This window comes from Nicotiana tabacum, chromosome 19, assembly GCF_000715075.1.
Source record: "Nicotiana tabacum cultivar K326 chromosome 19, ASM71507v2, whole genome shotgun sequence".
NCBI classification, from domain to species: Eukaryota; Viridiplantae; Streptophyta; class Magnoliopsida; order Solanales; family Solanaceae; genus Nicotiana; species Nicotiana tabacum.
This window is the reverse complement of record NC_134098.1, coordinates 121243131-121267113: the sequence shown is the minus strand read 5'-3', so window position 1 is coordinate 121267113 and position 23983 is coordinate 121243131. Positions and strand designations below refer to the sequence as shown.

Sequence of the window (23983 nt, the reverse complement as noted above, 5' to 3'; positions counted from 1 at the left end):
TATATAAAGTTCATTTATATTTAAATAGATGCCGTCTCTTTCATGGTTTATATAGGAGAGAAGTTAGATACTCAACATAGATATGAAGTCTCTTAGCCGGACATCGTCACGGCCAGAGAGGAGAGACTAGAAGAAAAACTAACTAAGAAAGAAATATGTACCTTTTGGCCAAGATGCAAGGCCCTGAAGATGAAGAACTGAAAACTTTATTTACATGTTTCTGAAATAAAGTTATACTTTATATCTATCTTATACTATACTATATATACATCTCATAAGATATATAAGCTATATTCGATATACATATATATATATATATATATAAGCTTATATATATACTATACTATACTATATATACATCTTAAGATATACTAAGTATACTAGATATACTAGATATATATATAGTATAGTATAGTAGATATACATGTATATATAGTATATCTTAAGATGTATACTATCGAATATGGCTTATATACTATGTATATATAGTATAGTATAGTATAGTATAGTATATATATACTATATATACAACTTAAGATATATAAACTATATTCGATATACTATATATATATCTTAAGATATACTATATATACTATACTATATATACATCTTAAGATATACTATATATACTATACTATACTATACTATATATACATGTTTGACCGACGAACTACGTGGGAAAATAGTATATATAGTATATATAGATATACATGTATATATAGTATATCTTAAGATGTATATATAGTATATAAATCGAATATAGCTTATATATAGTAAGATGTATATATATTATAGTATAGTATAGTATAGTATAAATATAAGCTTTTATATATATATATATATATATATATATATATATATATATATATATGTATGTATGTATATCGAATATATCGAATATAGCTTATATATCTTAAGTTGTATATATAGTATATACTATACTATACTATAATATATATACATCTTACTATATATATTATATATATCTTAAGATGTATACTATCGAATATGACTTATATACTATGTATATATAGTATAGTGTGTGTATATATAAGATGTATATATAGTATAGTGTGTGTATATATATATATATATATCTTAAGATGTATATATAGTATATCTTAAGATGTATACTATCGAATATGACTTATATACTATGTATATATAGTATAGTGTGTGTATATATATATATATATATATATCTCTTAAGATGTATATATAGTATATAAATCGAATATAGCTTATATATCTTAAGATGTATATATAGTATAGTATAGTATATATATAAGGTATTAATAATAAATTATATATTAGTTAAATATATCATTAATATATTATATTTAATGTTTAATTATTACCTATATTACCCACAATTATACTATAACGTTATAATATTATTTATCATATAATATTTATATGATATATATCGTAATTAATATTTATATAATAATGTATAATATACACTATAATATACTATATATATACTATAATATATATACATAGTTTATAAGTCATATTCGATAGTATACATCTTAAGATATACTATATATACATCTTACTATATATATATATATATATAGAGAGAGAGAGAGAGCTTATATATCTTAACATGTATATATAGTATATTTTAGAGCTTATATATCTTAAGATGTATATATATCTTAAGATCTACTATACTATACTATATATATATATAGTATATCTTAAGATGTATATATAGTATATTTTAAGATGTATACTATGTATATATAATATAGTATATATATATTTTAAGATGTATATATAGTATATAAATCGAATATAGCTTATATATCTTTATTACTATTTTTTTCCTCTAACTTCTATAAAAAAAAATTAAAAATAGAAAGTTTCTGTTGGGCCCGTTTAGGCCCGGGACCGGCCCACTTAACCCGGGACCGTTAGTTCGTGGTCCCGGTCCCGAGCCGGTTCCAGCAATAAGCCCGCAAAGCCCGGGACCGTTTAGGACCGGACCGCATAGGACCGGCCCACTTAGGACCGGGCCCGCGAAGCCCACTTAGGATCGGGCCCGGCCCACTTGCCACCCTTAGTTTGGGTGCTTGTTTTAGTCCGTAAAGAGACTTAACAAGTCTACATACCTTCTTTTCTTTACCTGGAACCACAAACCCTTTAGGTTGTTCCATGTAAATTTCTTCCTCCAACTCTCCATTTAAGAAGGTCGTCTTAACATTCATTTGATGAATTTTCAAGACCATACACTGCAGCTAATACTACTAACATCCGTATGGACGTAATTCTTGTAACTGGAGAGTATGTATTTTTCTATTAAAAATCCATCATCTTTGATTTTTCTCTTAAAAATTCATTTAGAACCCAAAGGTTTATTTCCAGGAGGAAGATCAACCAATTCCCATGTATGGTTGTTCAATATGGATTCTATTTCACTATTGACTGCCTCTTTCCAAAATAATGATTCGGAAGAAGTCATAACTTCTTTACATGTTTGAGGCTCATTCTCCAATAAGAAAGTCACAAAATCTGGTCCAAATGAAGTAGACATTCTTTGACGTTTACTACGTCTTGGATCCTCCTGATTACATGTACTTTCTTTTGTTTCTTCCCGAGGTCGTTTAGATCCTTCACCAAACGACTCACATTCCTTTTTATACGGATATATATTTTCAAAGAACTCAGCATTATCTGATTCTATAACCGTATTATTATGAATGTCGGGATTTTCTGATTTATGAACCAGAAATCGATATGCTTTACTATTTGTCGCATATCCTATGAAAACACAATCAACGGTTTTCGGTCCTATATTTACACTTTTGGATTTAGAAACTTGCACTTTTGCCAAACACCCCCACACTTTAAAATAATTCAAGTTGGGCTTCCTTCCTTTCCATTTTTCATATGGAATGGATTGTGTTTTGCTATGGGGCATTCGATTTAATATTCGATTAGCCGTAAGAATGACTTTCCCCCCACAAGTTCTGTGGCAAACCAGAACTTATCAACAAAGCGTTCATCATCTCGTTTAATGTGCGATTCTTTCTTTCCGCAATCCCATTAGATTGGGGCGTGTAAGGGGCTGTTGTTTGATGAATAATTCCATATTCTAAACATATTTCTTCAAAAGGAGATTCATATTCACCACTCCCTATCACTTCTTATCATTTTTACTTTCTTGTTAAGTTGCATTTCAACTTCATTTTTGTATTGCCTGAATGCGTCTATTGCTTCATCTTTACTATTCAGTAAGTAAATATAGCAATATCGAGTACCATCGTCAATAAAAGTTATGAAATACTTCTTTCCACCGCGAGATGGTATTGACTTCATGTCATAAATATTTGTGTGAATTAAGTCTAAAGGATTTGAATTCCTTTCAAGTGACTTATAAGGATGTTTAACATACTTAGATTCCACACATGTTTGACATTTTGATTTTTCGCATTCAAACTTAGGCAGTACTTCCAAGTAAATCATTTTTCGCAAGGTTTTATAATTGACATGACCCAAACGTACACGCCATAAATCATTTGACTCAAGTAAGTAAGAAGAAGCTGAAATATTATTATTGTTTTTCACAACCATTACATTTAGATTGAAAAGGCCCCCGGTGAGGTAACCTTTTCCTACAAATATTTCATTCTTACTTATGACAACCTTGTTGGACACAAAAACGCACTTAAAATCAAGAAGTCCAGTAGAGACTAAATTCTTTCTCATTTCGGGAACATGAAGGACATTGTTCAAAGTCATGACCTTGCCAGAAGTCATTTTCAGAAATATCTTCCCATATCCTTCAACTTTTGCTGTTGAAGCATTTCCCATATAAACTGTCTCTCCGGGTCCAGCAGGAGCATAAGTAGCAAAAGCTTCTCTAACTGCACAAACATGGCGAGTGGCTCCAGAATCAAACCACCACTGTTTAGGATTTCCCACCAAGTTACATTCAGAAAGCATGGCATACAAGTTATCAACATCATCATGCTTTACTACCATGTTTGCTCGACCCCTTTTCTTATCTTTCTTCGGAGCACGACACTCCGTAGATTTGTGTCCGATTTTCCCACAGTTGTAGCAGTTTTCACTGAACCGCTTCTTGCTTGGGTTGTATTTCGGAACAGAAGCCTTCTTCCTCTTTTTGGTATCTTCAACAATATTTGCTCCCATTATTGTTGAATTTCCACGGCCTCTCCTTTCAGTAGCTTTATTGTCCTCTTCGATTCTCAACCGAACAATGAGATCTTCAAGGGACATTTCCTTTCGTTTGTGTTTCAAATAATTTTTGAAATCCTTCCACAACGGAGGCAACTTCTCAATCATTGCTGCTACTTAGAATGCTTCATTGATGACAAGACCTTCAGCAAGTAGATCATGAATAATCACTTGCAATTCCTGGACTTGGGTAATAACAGACTTGCTATCTACTATTTTGTAGTCCAAAAATTTTACGGCAACGAATTTCTTTATCCCGGCATCTTCAGTTTTATATTTCTTTTCAAGCGCATTCCACAATTCTTTTGACGTCTCCACGCCATTGTATACATTATACAGATTATCATCCAGTCCGCTAAGAATATAATTCTTGCATAAAAAATCAGAATGCTTCCACGCTTCAATCACGACAAAGCGTTCATTCTCTGGAGTTTTATCTGGCAGATCAGGAACATCTTCCTTGATGAACTTCTGTAGACATAACGTAGTTAAGTAGAAGAACATCTTCTGCTGCCAGCGCTTGAAATCAATCCCGGAAAATTTTCTGGGTTTTTCTGCCGGTGCCAACGCCTGTGTTCGGCTTGTCGATGCGTTGGCAGTCACCGTCGGAACAACTTGATTTTCGCTTTCAGTCGTCATTTTTTCTGTAAAAGAATGACACAAACAAACGTTTAATAAACGTTTCAAACTGGAGTAAAAATCATGTAGATTTTAATCTCCAACAAAACGCCACGAAGGCTTTACTCTCCAAAACGGGAGTACACAAAACCACAAAGGTTTTAGTTTGCAGAATAATAAGAATAACACAAATACAGAAATAAATATTAAATTCCTTAAGATTGTTAGTCCCGCCAATATTACTGTATTTGTAAATAATAATTCTAGGAAATATAAGTTATCGTAATGAAACAATAATTAATTCGAGCCCACTGAATTCACAGTGTTTCCTTAAGGAATTTAATCCCCTCCTAGTACCCAAGGTTATGGATTATTTCCTCCCAGGATAGAACGAATTATACACTGGTGTAGCGGTACTTCAAACCCCAATGTTTCAGCGAACACAAAGTTCGGTAGCAAATCACACTTACAGTTGCTTTGTTTGAAGTTAAAACAATGCAGAACAAAGGAGTAGAAACTCAGAAAATCATATGGAAATGCTGAGAGGAAGGAGTGCAATGTGTAGCCAAAGTTGAGCGTTTCAGTTTGGTGTGTTTCTTCAACAGCTGCTGCACATATTTATAGCAGTCAGCTTTGAAGATGAACGACCCTCCACCCTCCATGGTGGAGCATGCACTAGCTTGTTTGTGGAGCAAGCAATAAATTTGGTCCAAAAAATTAATCAATCAATCATTTGACCGAATCCGAAGCCGAGCGAGCGACGACGACGACGGCGCGAGGCTTGCTTTCTTCTTAACTCTTTAAGAGCTACAAGAAAAGCAATTATATATATATACCCACCAAAAATATTTTTCTCTTTCAATATGGGACAATGTCTCATTGTCAAGAGGGGAAAACTTAAAATTTTACTCAAAAATTTTATTTTTCCCTCCATTTCCCATTCACCCTCATTTTAAGATTATTTCATCTTAAATAACAAAACCTCAACAGTATTTCCCTCTTACACACCCTTAAAAAAATATTAAATATGAAAAGTTTTTGACTGTTTACTGTTATTTATGTCTTAAGTTTTTGACTATTTAAAGCGAATTCTTTTGTTTGCTTCATTGCCGTGATAAGTGAATAACGATACTATCCTCATTGTCTTTTGACATGTCAACATGGATGCTCTGTTTTTACTAGTTTGTAGCACCCTTTTTTAGCACAAATTTACTGTAACTAATTTGACAAAAAAAGAAAAGGAAGTGTTTTACCCAATTAGAGCAGGATACCAGTTAGAAGTTAATCAAGTTTGATGGAGTATGTCTGATTGTTTGTTCACCAATTAGGTTTTAACTGTATGCTCGCGTCCTTTTGTTTTATACGCTGTGTAAATTCTGGAAACGTACGTACGTATATATATGGGGCTGCAATGCAAAATGCTAGTGCCTAGTTGCATATGCGATTGGAATTGAAACACCTCTTTGTATATAGCTAACTGCGTGCTAAAGATTGAATTTGTTTCTGAATCGTTATTCAAAACTTGAAATTTAGAGGCACTATTTCCATCATTGACTGATTATATATTACTTGTCCATCGTTATTCAAAACTTGAAATTGGAGAACAATCATTAAACTAACTACATAGGAGGAACACTGCATATAAAAATAAAAGTTTGAATTTTATTTCATGATAAGCTGAATCAAAGATACCTACGAACAGAAACTACTTGGAAATTCATAGATAGAAACTAAAACTAAAATAACTACAGCTAGAATTTTAATGAATCTTAAAGAATAAGAATATGTGATCAATAAGATATAAATCCAACGTAACAATCAATGATATTGTTAATTCTTCTCTCCTTTGTCTCCTTTAGGTGGAGATGTAACAGGTGGATACATGTATGGCCATAGACGATGATAGAAAAAATTATGATGAAAACCAGCAGCAGGCATTGGAGGATGAACGAATGGCCATGGATGAGGATGTAGCCATGGATGTGGATGAAACCATGGATGGTACCAATCTAAGTCTTTTTGTATATTAGCCGCACCTTCATGTGAGGATGAATTTGTGGGGTCCATCCCATAAATTAAGGAAGAAAAGTTTCTTCCTTTGATTGGCAACCATCTTCTCTTTTGCATTGTCAAAAATGGTAGGCTGCAGAAGGAAAATGTCAAATTGTTAGGCGGAAGAAAGAAAAAATTTGCATTGCAAATTTTCAACCAATCCTTCATTCTGATTGGTTGAAGAGGTAGGCTATTTCTCCTATAAAAGGAGAGCTTCGGCTTCTTCATTTCAACACACAGAAAGAGAAGCAACACAATAGTTGCAGAGAGTATTTCTCAGGCATTGTGAGAAATAGATTGTGTAGAGGAAAAAGAGAGAGTGAGCGATATTGTAGTGAAGCGGGAATATCAAAAGAGGGTTATTTCTTTTGAGTGTTGTAGTGATCTTTGGAGTATTTTACTCGGGCCTACAAAGAGTAAAATTCTTTGCTATAGTGATATTAGTTGCTCGTCTCGGGGCCGTGATTTTTTCCCTTATTCAAAAGGGATTTTCACGTAAAAATCTTGGTGTCGTTGTCATTCTTTTATTCTTGTTAACTACCGTATCTCGGTGCTACATTATTATTTCGCTTTAAGTACCGTAAATATTATTTATGTGGGGGTTTATTCCCAATAACTAGTATCAGAGCACATTTTCTGTTCGTTCACAGAAATACTATTCACTGTCGGTAGTACTATACTCGATGAAAAATAAAAATATCCGGAGTAAAGTACGAGATATCAAAATTTAACGGAGATAGCGGTTTCTCAACATGCCAAAGAAGGACGAAAGATCTGCTCATCCAACAAGGATTACACAAGGTACTAGATGTTGATGCCAAAATGCATGATACCATGAAAGCTGAGGATTTGGCTGACTTGGATGAAAGGGCTGCTAGTACAATCAGGTTGAACTTATCAGATGATGTGGTAAATAACATCATTGATGAAGATACCGCATGTGGCATTTGGGGAAGGTTGGAAAGTTTATACATGTCCAAAACGCTAACAAATAAATTGTACCTGAAGAAGCAGCTATACGCCCTACACATGGGTAAAGGTACGAATTTTTTGTCACATTTAAATATGTTTAACGGACTAATCACACAGCTCGCCAATCTCGGAATGAAAATCGAGGAAGAAGATAAAGCCATCTTGCTGTTGAACTCGTTTCCATCTTCGTACGATAATCTGGCAACAATCATCCTGCACGGTAAGACTACCATTGAGTTGAAAGATGTCACATCGACTCTTTTACTCAATGAGAAGATGAGAAAGAAGCCTGAAAATCAAGGACATGCTCTCATCACAGAAGGTAGAGGCATGAGTTATAAAAGGAGTTCGAACAACTATGGTAGATCCGGAGCTCGTGGAAAGTCTAAGAACCGGTCCAAATCAAGAGCTAAAAATTTCTACAATTGTGATCAACCAGGTCACTTCAAAGGAGATTGCCCAAATTCAAGGAAGGGCAAAAGTGAAACTAGTGGCTAGAAGAATGACGACAACACAGCCTCCATGGTGCAACACAATAATAATGTTGTCCTCTGTATAAATGAGGAAGAGGAATGCATGCACTTATCAGGTCCAGAGTTAGAATGGGTGGTTGATACAGCAACATCTTACCATGCCACACCGGTAAAAGATCTTTTTTTTTGCAGATATGTAGCAGGTGATTTCGGCCTTGTGAGAATGGGTAACACAAGTTACTCAAAGATTGCGGGGATTAGTGATATTTGTATCAAGACAAATGTCGGATGCACATTAGTTCTGAAGGACGTGCGACATGAACCTGATTTGTGGATAAACTTGATCTCGGGAATTGCTTTAAACCGAGATGGATACGAGAACTATTTTACAAATCAAAAGTGAAGACTCACCAAGGGATGATTGGTGATTGCAAAGGGAGTTGCTCATGGCACATTGTACAGGACAAATGCAGAAATATGCCAAGGTGAATTGAACGCGGCACAAGATGAGATTTCTGCAGATTTGTGGCACAAAAGAATGGGTCATATGAGCGAGAATGGATTGCAGATTCTTGCCAAGAAATCACTCATTTCTTATGCCAAAGGTACAACGGTAAAACCCTATGACTACTGTTTATTTGGTAAGCAGCATAGAGTCTCATTTCAGACATCATCTGAAAGAAAATTGAATATACTTGATTTGGTATATTCTGATGTTTGTGGTCCAATAGAAATTGAATCGATGGGCGGTAACAAATATTTTGTTACTTTTATTGATGATGCTTCACGAAAATTATGGGTTCATATTTTGAAAACCAAAGATCAGGTGTTTCAAGTTTTCTAGAAGTTTCATGCTATGGTGGAAAGGGAGACAGGCCAAAAGCTAAAGCATCTCCGAAGTGACAATGGAGGTGAGAACACTTCAAGGCAATTTGAAGAGTACTGTTCTAACCATGGGATCAGACATGAAAAGACAGTTCCTAGAACCCCACAACACAATGGCGTAGCCGAAAAGATGAACCACACCATTGTGGAGAAGGTGAGAAGCATGCTCAGAATGGCTAAATTGCCTAAGTCATTTTGGGGTGAAGCAGTTCAGATAACCTGTTACTTGATCAATAGGAGTCCATCAGTTCCGTTGGCGTTTGACATCCCAGAGAGAGTTTGGACCAACAAGGAGGTGTCCTACTCGCATGTGACGGTGTTCGGTTGCAAAGCCTTGCACATGTACCAACTGAGCAGAAAATAAAGCTGGATGATAAATCTGTTCCTTGCATATTCATCGGATATGGAGATGAAGAATTCAGATACAGATTGTGGGATCCCGTAAGGAAGAAGGTCATCAGAAGCAGAGATGTAGTCTTTCGAGAAAGTGAAGTTGGAACTGCTGATGATATGCTAGAGAAGGCCAAGAATGGTATTATTTCTAACCTGGTTACTATTCCTTCTACTTCTAACAATCCCACAAGTGCAGAAAGTACGACCGACGAGGTTGACGAGCAGGGGGAGAAACCTGGTGAGGTTATTGAGCAGGGGGAGCAACCTGGTGATGATGTCGAGCAAGTGGATCACCCTACTCAGTGAGAAGAACAACCTCAACCTCTGAGGAGATTAGAAAGGCCAAGGGTAGAGTCATGCAGGTACCCTTCGACGGAGTATGTCCTCATCAGTGATGAGGGGGAGCCAGAAAGTCTTAAGGAGGTGATGTCCTATCCAGAAAAGAACCAGTGGATGAAAGTCATGTAAGAGGAGATGGAATATTTGCAGAAAAATGGCACGTACAAGTTGGTTGAACTTCTAAAGGGTAAAAGACCACTCAAATGTAAGTGGGTCTTTAAACTCAAGAAAGATGAAAATGACAAGCTGGTCAGATACAAAGCTCGATTGGTTGTAAAAGGCTTCGAGTAGAAGAAAGGTATTGATTTTCATGAAATTTTCTCACCTGTTGGCAAAATGACTTATATTCGATCAATCTTGAGCTTAGCAGCTAGCCTGGATCTTGAAGTGGAATAGTTGGATGTGAAAACTGCATTTCTTCACGGAGATTTGGAAGAAGAGATCTATATGGAGCAGCCAGAAGGATTTGAAGTAGCTGAAAGGAAATACATGGTGTGCAAACGGAATAAGAGTCTTTATGGGTTGAAGCAAGCACCAAGGCAGTGGTACAAGAAGTTTGACTCATTCATGAAAAGTCAAACTTACACAAAGACATATTCTGACCCATGTGCATACTTCAAAAGATTTTCTGAAAATAACTTTATTATATTATTATTGTATGTGGATGACATGTTAATTGTAGGAAAAGACTAGGGGCTGATCGCAAATTTGAAGGGAGATGTGTTCAAGTCATTTGATATGAAGGACTTGGGCCCAGCACAACAAATTCTGGGTATGAAGATAGTTCGAGAGCGAACAACCAGAAAGTTGTGGCTGTCTCAGGAGAAGTACATTGAACGTGTACTGGACACCTCTTGCTAGTCATCACACCTCTTGCTAGTCATCTAAAGTTGAGCAAGAAGACGTGTCCTAGTAGTGTGGAGGAGAAAGGGAACATGGCTAGAGTTCCTTATTCTTCAGCAGTCGGAAGCTTGATGTATGCAATGGTATGCACCAAACCTGATATTGCTCATGCACTTGGTGTTGTTAGTAGATTCCTTAAAAATCCTGGAAAGGAACATTGGGAAGCAGTCAAGTGGATACTCAGGTACCTGAGAGGTACCACGGGAGATTGTTTGTGCTTTGGAGGATCTCATCCAATCTTGAAGGGCTATACAGATGCTGATATGGCAGGTGACATTGATAACAGAAAATCCACTACTGGATATTTGTTTACATTTTTAGGGGGAGCTATATCATGGCAGTCTAAATTGCAGAAGTTTGTTGCACTTTCAACAACTGAAGCAGAGTACATTGCCGCTACAGAAGCTGTCAAAGAGATGCTATGGCTCCAGCGGCTTCTTCAAGATCTGGAATTGCATCAAAAGAAGTATGCCGTCTATTGTGATAGTCAAAGTGCACTTGAGCAAGAACTCTATGTACCATGCAATAGCAAAGAATATAGATGTGAGATATCATTAGAATCGTGAGCAGGTGGAGAACGAATCTTTACAGGTCAAAAAGATTCACATGAGTGAAAATCCTGCTGATATGTTGACCAAGGTGGTACCAAGAGACAAGTTCAAGCTATGCAAAGAACTTGTCGGCATGCACTCAAACTAGAAGACAGTGCTACCTCCTTCAAGTGAATGGGACTGGAGGGGGAGATTTGTGGGGTCCATCCCATAAATTAAGGAAGAAAAATTTCTTCCTTTGATTGGCAACCATCTTCTCTTTTGCATTGTCAAAAATGGTAGGCTGCAGAAGGAAAATGTCAAATTGTTAGGCGGAAGAAAGAAAAATTTGCATTGCAAATTTTCAACCAATCCTTCATTCTGATTGGTTGAAGAGGTAGGCTATTTCTCCTATAAAAGGAGAGCTTCGGCTTCTTCATTTCAACACACAGAAAGAGAAGCAACACAATAGTTGCAGAGAGTATTTCTCAGGCATTGTGAGAAATAGATTGTGTAGAGGAAAAAGAGAGAGTGAGCGATATTGTAGTGAAGCGGGAATATCAAAAGAGGGTTATTTCTTTTGAGTGTTGTAGTGATCTTTGGAGTATTTTACTCGGACCTACAAAGTGTAAAATTCCTTGCTATAGTGATATTGGTTGCTCGTCTCGGGGCCGTGATTTTTTCCCTTATTCAAAAGGGATTTTCACATAAAAATCTTGGTGTCGTTGTCACTCTTTTATTCTTGTTAACTACCGTATCTCGGTGCTACATTATTATTTTGCTTTAAGTACCGTAAATATTATTTATGTGGGGATTTATTCCCAACAACTAGTATCAGAGCACATTTTCTGTTTGTTCACAGAAATACTATTCACTGTCGATAGTACTATACTCGGTGAAAAATAAAAATGTCCGGAGTAAGGTACGAGATATCAAAATTTAACGGAGATAGCGGTTTCTCAACATGCCAACGAAGGACGAGAGATCTGCTCATCTAACAAGGATTACACAAGGTACTAGATGTTGATGCCAAAATGCATGATACCATGAAAGCTGAGGATTTGGCTGACTTGGATGAAAGGGCTGCTAGTACAATCAGGTTGAACTTATCAGATGATGTGGTAAATAACATCATTGATGAAGATACCGCATGTGGCATTTGGGGAAGGTTGGAAAGTTTATACATGTCCAAAACGCTAACAAATAAATTGTACCTGAAGAAGCAACTATACGCCCTACACATGGGTAAAGATACGAATTTTTTGTCACATTTAAATGGGTTTAACGGACTAATCACACAGCTCGCCAATCTCGGAATGAAAATCGAGGAAGAAGATAAAGCCATCTTGCTGTTGAACTCGTTTCCATCTTCGTACGATAATCTAGCAACAATCATCCTGCACGGTAAGACTACCATTGAGTTGAAAGATGTCACATCGACTCTTTTACTCAATGAGAAGATGAGAAAGAAGCCTGAAAATCAAGGACATGCTCTCATCACAGAAGGTAGAGGCATGAGTTATAAAAGGAGTTCGAACAACTATGGTAGATCCAGAGCTCGTGGGAAGTCTAAGAACCGGTCCAAATCAAGAGCTAAAAATTTCTACAATTGTGATCAACCAGGTCACTTCAAAGGAGATTGCCCAAATTCAAGGAAGGGCAAAAGTGAAACTAGTGGCTAGAAGAATGACGACAACACAGCCTTCATGGTGCAACACAATGATAATGTTGTCCTCTGTATAAATGAGGAAGAGGAATGCATGCACTTATCAGGTCCAGAGTTGGAATGGGTGGTTGATACAGCAACATCTTACCATGCCACACCGGTAAAAGATCTTTTTTTTGCAGATATGTAGCAGGTGATTTCGGCCTTGTGAGAATGGGTAACACAAGTTACTCAAAGATTACGGGGATTGGTGATATTTGTATCAAGACAAATGTCGGATGCACATTGGTTCTGAAGTACGTGCGACATGAACCTGATTTGCGGATGAACTTGATCTCGGGAATTGCTTTAAACCGAGATGGATACGAGAACTATTTTACAAATCAAAAGTGAAGACTCACCAAGGGATGATTGGTGATTGCAAAGGGAGTTGCTCATGGCACATTGTACAGGACAAATGCATAAATATGCCAAGGTGAATTGAACGCGGCACAAGATGAGATTTCTGCAGATTTGTGGCACAAAAGAATGGGTCATATGAGCGAGAATGGATTGCAGATTCTTGCCAAGAAATCACTCATTTCTTATGCCAAAGGTACAACGGTAAAACCCTATGACTACTGTTTATTTGGTAAGCAGCATAGAGTCTCATTTCAGACATCGTCTGAAAGAAAATTGAATATACTTGATTTGGTATATTCTGATGTTTGTGGTCCAATAGAAATTGAATCGATGGGCGGTAACAAATATTTTGTTACTTTTATTGATGATGCTTCACGAAAATTATGGGTTCATATTTTGAAAACCAAAGATCAGGTGTTTCAAGTTTTCTAGAAGTTTCATGCTATGGTGGAAAGGGAGACAGGCCAAAAGCTAAAGCATCTCCGAAGTGACAATGGAGGTGAGTACACTTTAAGGCAATTTGAAGAGTACTGTTCTAACCATGGGATCAGACATGAAAAGATAGTTCCTAGAACCCCACAACACAATGGCGTAGCCAAAAAGATGAACCACACCATTGTGGAGAAGGTGAGAAGCATGCTCAGAATGGCTAAATTGCCTAAGTCATTCTGGGGTGAAGTAGTTCAGACAACCTGTTACTTGATCAATAGGAGTCCATCAGTTCTGTTGGCGTTTGACATCCCAGAGAGAGTTTGGACCAATAAGGAGGTGTCCTACTCGCATGTGAAGGTGTTCGGTTGCAAAGCCTTGCACATGTACCAACTGAGCAGAAAATAAAGCTGGATGATAAATCTGTTCCTTGCATATTCATCGGATATGGAGATGAAGAATTCAGATACAGATTGTGGGATCCCGTAAGGAAGAAGGTCATCAGAAGCAGAGATGTAGTCTTTCGAGAAAGTGAAGTTGGAACTGCTGATGATATGCTAGAGAGGGCCAAGAATGGTATTATTTCTAACCTGGTTACTATTCCTTCTACTTCTAACAATCCCACAAGTGCAGAAAGTACGACCGACGAGGTTGACGAGCAGGGGGAGAAACCTGGTGAGGTTATTGAGCAGGGGGAGCAACCTGGTGATGATGTCGAGCAAGTGGATCACCCTACTCAGTGAGAAGAACAACCTCAACCTCTGAGGAGATTAGAAAGGCCAAGGGTAGAGTCATGCAGGTACCCTTCGACGGAGTATGTCCTCATCAGTGATGAGGGGGAGCCAGAAAGTCTTAAGGAGGTGATGTCCTATCCAGAAAAGAACCAGTGGATGAAAGCCATGCAAGAGGAGATGGAATATTTGCAGAAAAATGGCACGTACAAGTTGGTTGAACTTCTAAAGGGTAAAAGACCACTCAAATGTAAGTGGGTCGTTAAACTCAAGAAAGATGAAAATGACAAGCTGGTCAGATACAAAGCTCGATTGGTGGTAAAAGGCTTCGAGTAGAAGAAAGGTATTGATTTTCATGAAATTTTCTCACGTGTTGTCAAAATGACTTCTATTCGATCAATCTTGAGCTTAGCAGCTAGCCTGGATCTTGAAGTGGAGTAGTTGGACGTGAAAACTGCATTTCTTCACAGAGATTTGGAAGAAGAGATCTATATGGAGCAGCCAGAAGGATTTGAAGTAGCTGAAAGGAAATACATGGTGTGCAAACGGAATAAGAGTCTTTATGGGTTGAAGCAAGCACCAAGGCAGTGGTACAAGAAGTTTGACTCATTCATGAAAAGTCAAACTTACACAAAGACATATTTTGATCCATGTGTATACTTCAAAAGATTTTCTGAAAATAACTTTATTATATTATTGTTGTATGTGGATGACATGTTAATTGTAGGAAAAAACAAGGGGCTGATCGCAAAGTTGAAGGGAGATGTGTTCAAGTCATTTGATATGAAGGACTTGGGCCCAGCACAACAAATTCTGGGTATGAAGATAGTTCGAGAGCGAACAACCAGAAAGTTGTGGCTGTCTCAGGAGAAGTACATTGAACGTGTACTGGACACCTCTTGCTAGTCATCACACCTCTTGCTAGTCATCTAAAGTTGAGCAAGAAGACGTGTCCTACAAGTGTGGAGGAGAAAGGGAATATGGCTAGAGTTCCTTATTCTTCAGCAGTCGGAAGCTTGATGTATGCAATGGTATGCACCAAACCTGATATTGCTCATGCACTTGGTGTTGTTAGTAGATTCCTTAAAAATCCTGGAAAGGAACATTGGGAAGCAGTCAAGTGGATACTCAGGTACCTGAGAGGTACCACGGGAGATTGTTTGTGCTTTGGAGGATCTCATCCAATCTTGAAGGGCTATACAGATGCTGATATGGCAGGTGACATTGATAACAGAAAATCCACTATTGGATATTTGTTTATATTTTTAGGGGGAGCTATATCATGGCAGTCTAAATTGCAGAAGTTTATTGCACTTTCAACAACTGAAGCAGAGTACATTGCCGCTACAGAAGCTGGCAAGGAGATGCTATGGCTCAAGCGGCTTCTTCAAGATCTGGAATTGCATCAAAAGGAGTATGCCGTCTATTGTGATAGTCAAAGTGCACTTGAGCAAGAACTCCATGTACCATGCAATAACAAAGAATATAGATGTGAGATATCATTAGATTCGTGAGCAGGTGGAGAACGAATCTTTACAGGTCAAAAAGATTCACATGAGTGAAAATCCTGCTGATATGTTGACCAAGGTAGTACCAAGTGACAAGTTCGAGCTATGCAAAGAACTTGTTGGCATGCACTCAAACTAGAAGACAGTGCTACCTCCTTCAGGTGAATGGGACTGGAGGGGGAGATTTGTGGGGTCCATCCCATAAATTAAGGAAGAAAAGTTTCTTCCTTTGATTAGCAACCATCTTCTCTTTTGCATTGTCAAAAATGGTAGGCTGCAGAAGGAAAATGTCAAATTGTTAGGCGGAAGAAAGAAAAAATTTGCATTGCAAATTTTCAACCAATCCTTCATTCTGATTGGTTGAAGAGGTAGGCTATTTTTCCTATAAAAGGAGAGCTTCGGCTTCTTCATTTCAACACACAGAAAGAGAAGCAACACAATAGTTGCAGAGAGTATTTCTCAAGCATTGTGAGAAATAGACTGTGTAGAGAAAAAAGAGAGAGTGAACGATATTGTAGTGAGGTGGGAATATCAAAAGAGGGTTATTTCTTTTGAGTGTTGTAGTGGTCTTTGGAGTATTTTACTCGGATCTACAAAGTGTAAAATTCCTTGCTATAGTGATATTAGTTGCTCATCTCGGGGCCGTGATTTTTTTCCTTATTCAAAAGGGTTTTCCACGTAAAAATCTTGGTGTTGTTGTCACTCTTTTATTCTTATTAACTACTGTATCTCGGTGCTATATTATTATTCCGCTTTTAATAACGTGAATATTATTTCTGTGGGGGTTTATTCCCAACAGAATCAGATTTCTCAGTCGCAAAACATAGGTTGACAAGTAGGAAAATGCAAAGGAGAAAAGTCAGAAGGGAATTAGAAGATAAGCTTCTCTTGGCCATGGCTAATAGTATAGAAATTTTGCACTCTAATTATGATGAAATATGAAGGTTGGTATAGTGGGGACTTTAATTTATAGGAAAGATGACTTTCATTTGGCTTAGGAGAGGTTTAAGTTTATCGAATACATTGTATTTTTCTTAATAATGTCAATTATAATTCTTAAGTACTGAAGTTTGTGTCCAAAAAGAATTCTTAAAATACCTGGATAAGTAGCTAGAGTTTGGTTTTAAAATTTCTCCTTACTACTCTCATCAGCTCAAGGACTCATGGCGTGCGAGAAGGAAACTCTTTGAGTTTTTTAATACATGAGGGGAAGCATTGGCTTAAATTTTAACAGAAACCAAATAATTTCTTAGAGTATTTGGGTCGAGCAGCTTTAGTTAAAAGCTGAAATTCAAAATAAAAATATTAAGAAATATTATTCTATTTAATTTCCTAAACGTGCATGTGTTGTTTAAAATTCTACATAAATATTTAATATAATGGTATTCCTTTCTTCGTACAATAAACATTTGTGGTCCGACCCTTCTTCGGATTCCGCATATACCGGGAGCTTAGTACACCGGGGGCTTTTTTGTTCATGGATAAAAGTTGAAATAAATAGTAAAATAGTTAATGTGGAGATAGGTAAAATTACGAAGTTAAAAATACAAGTACCTTAAAGACAAAATAGAATTAACTCTAACAAAATATCCTTTTTATAGTCAAAAGTAGAATCTAATTTATCAGCAAAATCATTTGATAAATCAATGGGTTTGATATTCAAACCGGATAACTTTTTATCAAGAAGTTCTTCTAAGTCATCAAAAGATTTAAATTTAAAATCCTGAATATCAGGGGGTCTTTGAATATGAGTAAGAACAATTTGAGGTTCTGATTTGCTTCCTGAAGAAGAGGCAATATCAGTCAAAGTCTTTTTAGTATTCATATCCTTAATCAAGACTGTTAAATCATCAAATTTTTTATTAAGAAAACTAACGTTTTCACCCAAAACTTTAACATATAAACTCAAATAATTATTTTGAGAAATTAGTTTATTAATTTCTGTGATGCTGACTGCGGCAACATCTTCATCAATAAATTTTTGAAATGCAGTAAAAGTAATACCTGTATTATTAGGTAAAACAAAAGATGATTGAGGAGGGTAAATGGCTTTAGTAATATTGCCATTCCCGTCTTTATAAGATCTTTCTAAAACTTTTATAAAAAGTGGTAAATATGTGGTTATAAACCAAGGAACAAAATACATAATTTGATTATGTAAAGCACAAGTTTCATAAAACTCTTGGGAAATATTATTTAAATCCTCTTTACTATAAGTATCAAAAAACCAAGTTTTAAACTGGTTTCATTAGTTACTTTAAATAAACTAAATGATTTGAAATATCTTATAAATTTTAAGTTTTCTTCTTCGTAGATGGAATTTGGACATTATAGATGGATGTATAATAAAAATCATTTGAATCGTACGAGCAGTAGCGCTACCAGTTAAGGCGGTGTTTATTTACCCTTAAAATTAGATAACAATTAAACTTATAATGAGATTCTAAGGATACACAATTTCACTTAATACCGATAGACAAATATGAAGGTCAATAACAGAAATGAACTATAAAATAAAGCGAACCGGTATTGAAACGGAATTCAACCCTCTAGGGTGCCCTCGAACTGACTGATACTAAAATAGTTAAAAATAAAGCAAAATTGATGAACAATCGTATCAACAAAAAAGAAAATTGTATTGCTTTTTTACGTGAGAACTGTGTGTTACAAATTATTAATACTCCCCTTTATATAATAGAGGAGTTCTACTTATGGGATAACTCTAATTACAGAAGAAAATCACATGATTAGCTAATTAACCGTTTCTGATTTGATCCGTTCCGAGATTTACGCCATGATCCTCGAGACCGAACAAAATCGAGATCAGGCGAGATCGAGAGAAATTTTCCAAACCGAATAACAGAAGGACAAAATATCCGTGATCGGTTGTAGATCACGGCGAAAATCTCGGCACGTATCAAGGATAGGCCGATTAAGTAGCTAATCATGAGATTTCTTACCTCATATGGAATTGTATCAAGAGTAAGACTCCTCTACTATATAAATGGGGTCTGATCATTTGTAAAAGAACATACTACGTAACATAAATCAATATACTGTCATTCTCTAGCTTTTATTATCTTGTTATTCTATTCATACATCAGTTGAGACATCTCTTGGTTCAAGGGTGATCGAACTCGAGGGCCAAGACTATTCGATTTGTGTGCACTACAACATTTTAGGCCTCTAGCCACCCCTGAGAAGTGTGGCCTAATATGCCAAGAAGTGTAGCATTTGGTTAAAGGCAACACTTTACGGCTTTAGACAACACTTTTGGGGGTGGTCAAAAGTACCGTAACCTTTGACTATTGGCCACGCTTTGTAAGTGTTGCCTTAAAAGCCACGCTTTAAAAGTGTGGCCGATACGGTACAAAGGCCACACTATATTTTCTTATATAGCTACACTTTTATGACATAAGGCTACACATTTGAAGCGTGTTCTTTGTCACCTTATAAACTACGCTTTTAAAGTGTGGGTTCTAAAGCAACATTTATCATTAAGAACGCCAGATTGACAATCCCTATGGCCACTCTTTCTAAGCGTGGCAATTTTGTCTACACTATGAATCAATTTTTAAATATTTATATTAGCCACAATTTTGTGGTTAAAAAATATATTTGCTTACATTAAATTCTGTTCACATTTATTTCAAGTATATACATTATGATCTCAAGCATTAAATTAGATAATAAGTAACAGAATAAAAATAATTCAAATACATATACTTGAAATAAACTTCAATAAAGAAACATACTTTGTGTACTATCCATAGTAATAAAGCACTGTTGGTTCAAGTTCACTAGCAAAGAGCTCTACAAAACAAATGTATTCATATTTATAATATCAATAAAAATAAACATAACAAATGTTCAAAAGGTCTTCACCATACACTTTAATAGATCAAATTGATTTGTGGCCACCATTTTCAATTGCATCACCCGTATTTTTTTACACATTTAAAATAAAATTAAAAATTAAAAAGAAACATATATATATATATATATATATATATATATATATATATATATATATATATATATATATATATATTATGCACTGGTTATAGCTTACTAAGAACTAATGAGATTTATTTTCACTATTATAGCACAACTAAGTCAACCACTAAAAAGTGAAAGAAAAGCAACAATTAAATTACTATAAACTAAAACATTACGGACTGAAAAAAAGATGTACAATTGAAAGAGAAGCAACAATTTATCATCTTGGTAGTTCTTCAGTGTTATGAAGCAATATGAGGCAGACATTGTAGGAACTACTTTCTCAAGAAACATTACGGACTGTAATATGCTTATGCTTAAATGTAGAAGTAGATTACACTCCAACGAGTAAATAAGTTACCAAACAAGTAACATACTATAATTCATCAATAAAAGTGTTTTTATGAAAAATATTTATTTGTAAGTGATTCCTCACTAAGACTTAGCTATTACTCCAATTAACATAAGTTCCATACATAGTAAAAGACGAAATTGTTGTCAAATAAAATAGAGTGAAATACACGATTTGAAGAGAAAAATGTGGAGAACTAAATAATGAGGACCCATCAAAAGTTAAACATGAAAGATTTTTTAGATGAGAGATTCTATCAAAACTCATTTTCATAGTGTTCTTAGTGGAGACCGGAGAGTATGTGATAGTAGGTTTCAATATTTTCCACTTCTGACTTGGGATCAATGATGAGGGACTTTTGAAGAGTCAAGGTTTAATTACTGTGGTACCTGCCAATAATAGTTCAAACTTTGATCAATCTGTTTTGCCTTACGACTTTAAGAGACACTTGGGATACCATCCAAATTCAATGAATCCAATGGTTTTGAATCTTTCTCCTTCCGGCAAAATACATAGAGAGCCTCAAACTAAAACCTACACATCTTCTATTAGAAAGTATACTTTAATTGTTATATACTAATATTAATACTTAATATATTCTTCTCAAGATTCTTAACCACACCCCCAACATTGGATGGCTGGATGAAGGGTGTTGGGCTGGAAAAAGAACTTATCCATCTTGTACTAAAAATATCTCCAACGTGACATCTCAACATGCTTCTTTAAGTCTAGTTTGTAACAGGAGGGACAGAGAATACAACTATTAATATTATGTTTCTGGATGGTTAGATCGTTATGCATTTCAGTATATTCCTAGAGAAGTAACTATTCCCTCTTTCATATGATTACAATGCGTTTATACCAATTCTTGTACATGCCATTTTCCATCTTATTCATGTCCAATCAACTAGTTGCTCAAGAACAATTCACTTAAAGACAACTCAATAAATAGCTTTAAGTTTTTAAGGACAACTCAATAAGTTAAGATTGAGGTAGTTTTTGGAATTGTGAAATATAAATACCTTTTCAAGACTCGGAGCATGAGTTGAGCCAGAAGAATATGGTAGATTTTGGCCTCTCATTGCATCAACCGGTGAAGGAATATTAGATCCAATATACACTTGTATATCATGAAAATCCAGTCCAAGTCCAGGGTTTTTTTCACCAATTGACTAAAAAAATATCGATTTGTGTGGTTTGCATTTATTCTTTTATCGTCAATTTCAATTCTAATCTGTTTCCTTAATGTGTATCAAGTTATATCATGTATCCTTAAAACCGCGTATAAATTCAATTGTTATCCGATTTTTTGGGTAAACAGTTTGGCGCCCACTGTGGGGCTAAGGATAGTAGTGATTACCTGGTACAAACTTTCATAACACACACTATTTTACACATGTTCTTTGGAGTATCTTTGATTCCACGATCAAAATGTCGAATTCTCAGTCAGCACCCCTACACGTGGACAATGATTTCGGTCACCACGATGAAAATGATAACATAGCACCAGGGAACGACGTACCTCCAATTGGTCTCGACGGAGTTCCGGCTGTAGATCCAATCGACGACAGCTCGCATATAGCCGTCAATGCAAATTTGGCTGCCGATCCCAAGGGCAGCAACCATAGAGACGTTCGATCAGCCGCTCAAAGCACACATGGCGGCGAAGAATGCGGGATCGGCTTGCGGGTGATCTTCGAAATGTTGTAGGCTCAACATGCAGCGATAGCCCAACTCCAAAACCAGAATCACCCACCGAGCAGGATCGAGCTCGGGCCGTCCCAGAGGGTTGTCCACAGGGTCGATTCGGTTTCAAGGAAATCAAACGAAAATGAATCGGGGGTCGATCCTGCAATCATAAAGATGCTCAAAGAACCGACAAAACGAGTTGAGTCCGGGGGAAAGAAGATCGAGGCAAACGACAAGAATGTGGAAACTTACAATTCCAAGGTCGATCAAATCTCGGGGGCACCACCAATATTGAAGGGTCTGGATTCCAAAAAGTTCGCGCAAAAACCCTTCCCCCCGAGCGCGGCTCCCAAACTGATTCCCAAGAATTTCTGCATGCCCGAGATTCCTAAATACAATGGAATGACCGACCCAAACGAGCATGTCACCTCTTACATATGTGCTATTAAAGGGAATGATCTAGAGGATGACGAGATCGAATCTATTTTGCTAAAGAAATGTGGGGAAACCCTATCAAAGGGAGCTATGATGTAGTACCACAATTTACCACCTAACTCTATTGATTCGTTTGCTATGCTTGCAGATTCTTTTGTAAAGGCACACGCTGGGGCCATCAAGGTCGAAACCAGGAAGTCGGACCTTTTCAAGGTAAGGCAGAAGGACAACGAAATGCTCAAAGAATTCGTATCTCGATTCCAAATGGAACTAATGGATCTGACACCGGTCGCCGATGATTGGGCTGTTCAAGCTTTCACCCAAGGACTCAATGTTCGAAGTTCAGTGGCTTCGCAGCAGTTAAAGAAGAATTTGATAGAATACACGATTATTACTTGGGCTGATGTGCACAATCGGTATCAATCAAAGATCAGGATCGAAGACGGCTAGCTTGGGGCTCCTTCCGGGTCCGTTTATCCTATCAGGCCCGTTGATAGAATCAAGAGGGACATTGACTGAGAACCGAGGTTGAACATGGATCGGTACCGGTCGTATAATAGAGATCGTAGGAGCAGCGGATCTGGGCAAAATCCTGTACGAAATGAAAGGATGAGTGATCGAGGCCAGAGCTCTCGAGGGCTTATGAGTAAGAACAACTTCGACAGACCTATCGGACCTAAAGAGGCACCACGATTATCAAAATATAACATTAATGTTGACGCATCCGCTATCGTATCAGCTATCAGACGCATCAAAGATACCAAATGGCCTCGACCTTTACAAACTGATCCAGCCTAGAGAAATCCCAACCAAATGTGCAAATATCATGGCATACATGGTCACAGAATGGAAGATTATCGACAGTTGAGAGAAGAAGTAGCCAAGTTATTCAACGACGGGCACCTTCGGGAGTTTCTGAGCGATCGAGCCAAGAATCATTTTAGAAACAGGGATTCCAATAAACAAAATGAGCAAGAAGAACCTCAGCATGTCATTCATATGATTATCGGACGGGTCGATGTTCCCCAAGGTTTGATGTTAAAACGCACCAAGGTCTCAATCGTGAGGGACAAACGAACTCGGGACTACATACCAGAAGGAACCTTATCTTTCAACGACGAGGATGCAGAAGGAATCATACAGCCCATAATGATGCAATGGTAATATCTGTACTGATGAATAAAACTCGAGTTAAACGTGTGTTAATTGATCCAGGTAGTTCGGCCAACATCATTCGATTAAGGGTCGTAGAACAACTCGGCCTACAGGACAAAATCGTGCCCACGGTTCGGGTGCTAAACGGGTTCAACATGGCTTGTGAAACTACTAAGGCAGAAATAACATTACCAGTGAACGCAGCTGGGACCATCCAAGAGACCAAGTGTTATGTGATCGAAGGGT

The 23983-nt window shown here is 36.7% G+C and overlaps 1 protein-coding gene across 1 annotated transcript in view; it reads left to right on the top strand.

Moving 5' to 3' along the window:
- The window catches only part of LOC142173694 (uncharacterized), a 34580-nt gene extending 18101 nt beyond the window's left edge, over positions 1–16479 (top strand). Inside the window, exons 8-13 of the mRNA XM_075239317.1 lie at positions 6699–6845; positions 11183–11314; positions 11412–11480; positions 15889–16020; positions 16118–16186; positions 16381–16479. Coding sequence (XP_075095418.1) covers positions 6699–6845; positions 11183–11314; positions 11412–11480; positions 15889–16020; positions 16118–16186; positions 16381–16479 — 648 coding nt within the window. The remainder of the gene's footprint in view (positions 1–6698; positions 6846–11182; positions 11315–11411; positions 11481–15888; positions 16021–16117; positions 16187–16380) is intronic.
- Positions 16480–23983: the final 7504 nt, after the last annotated feature.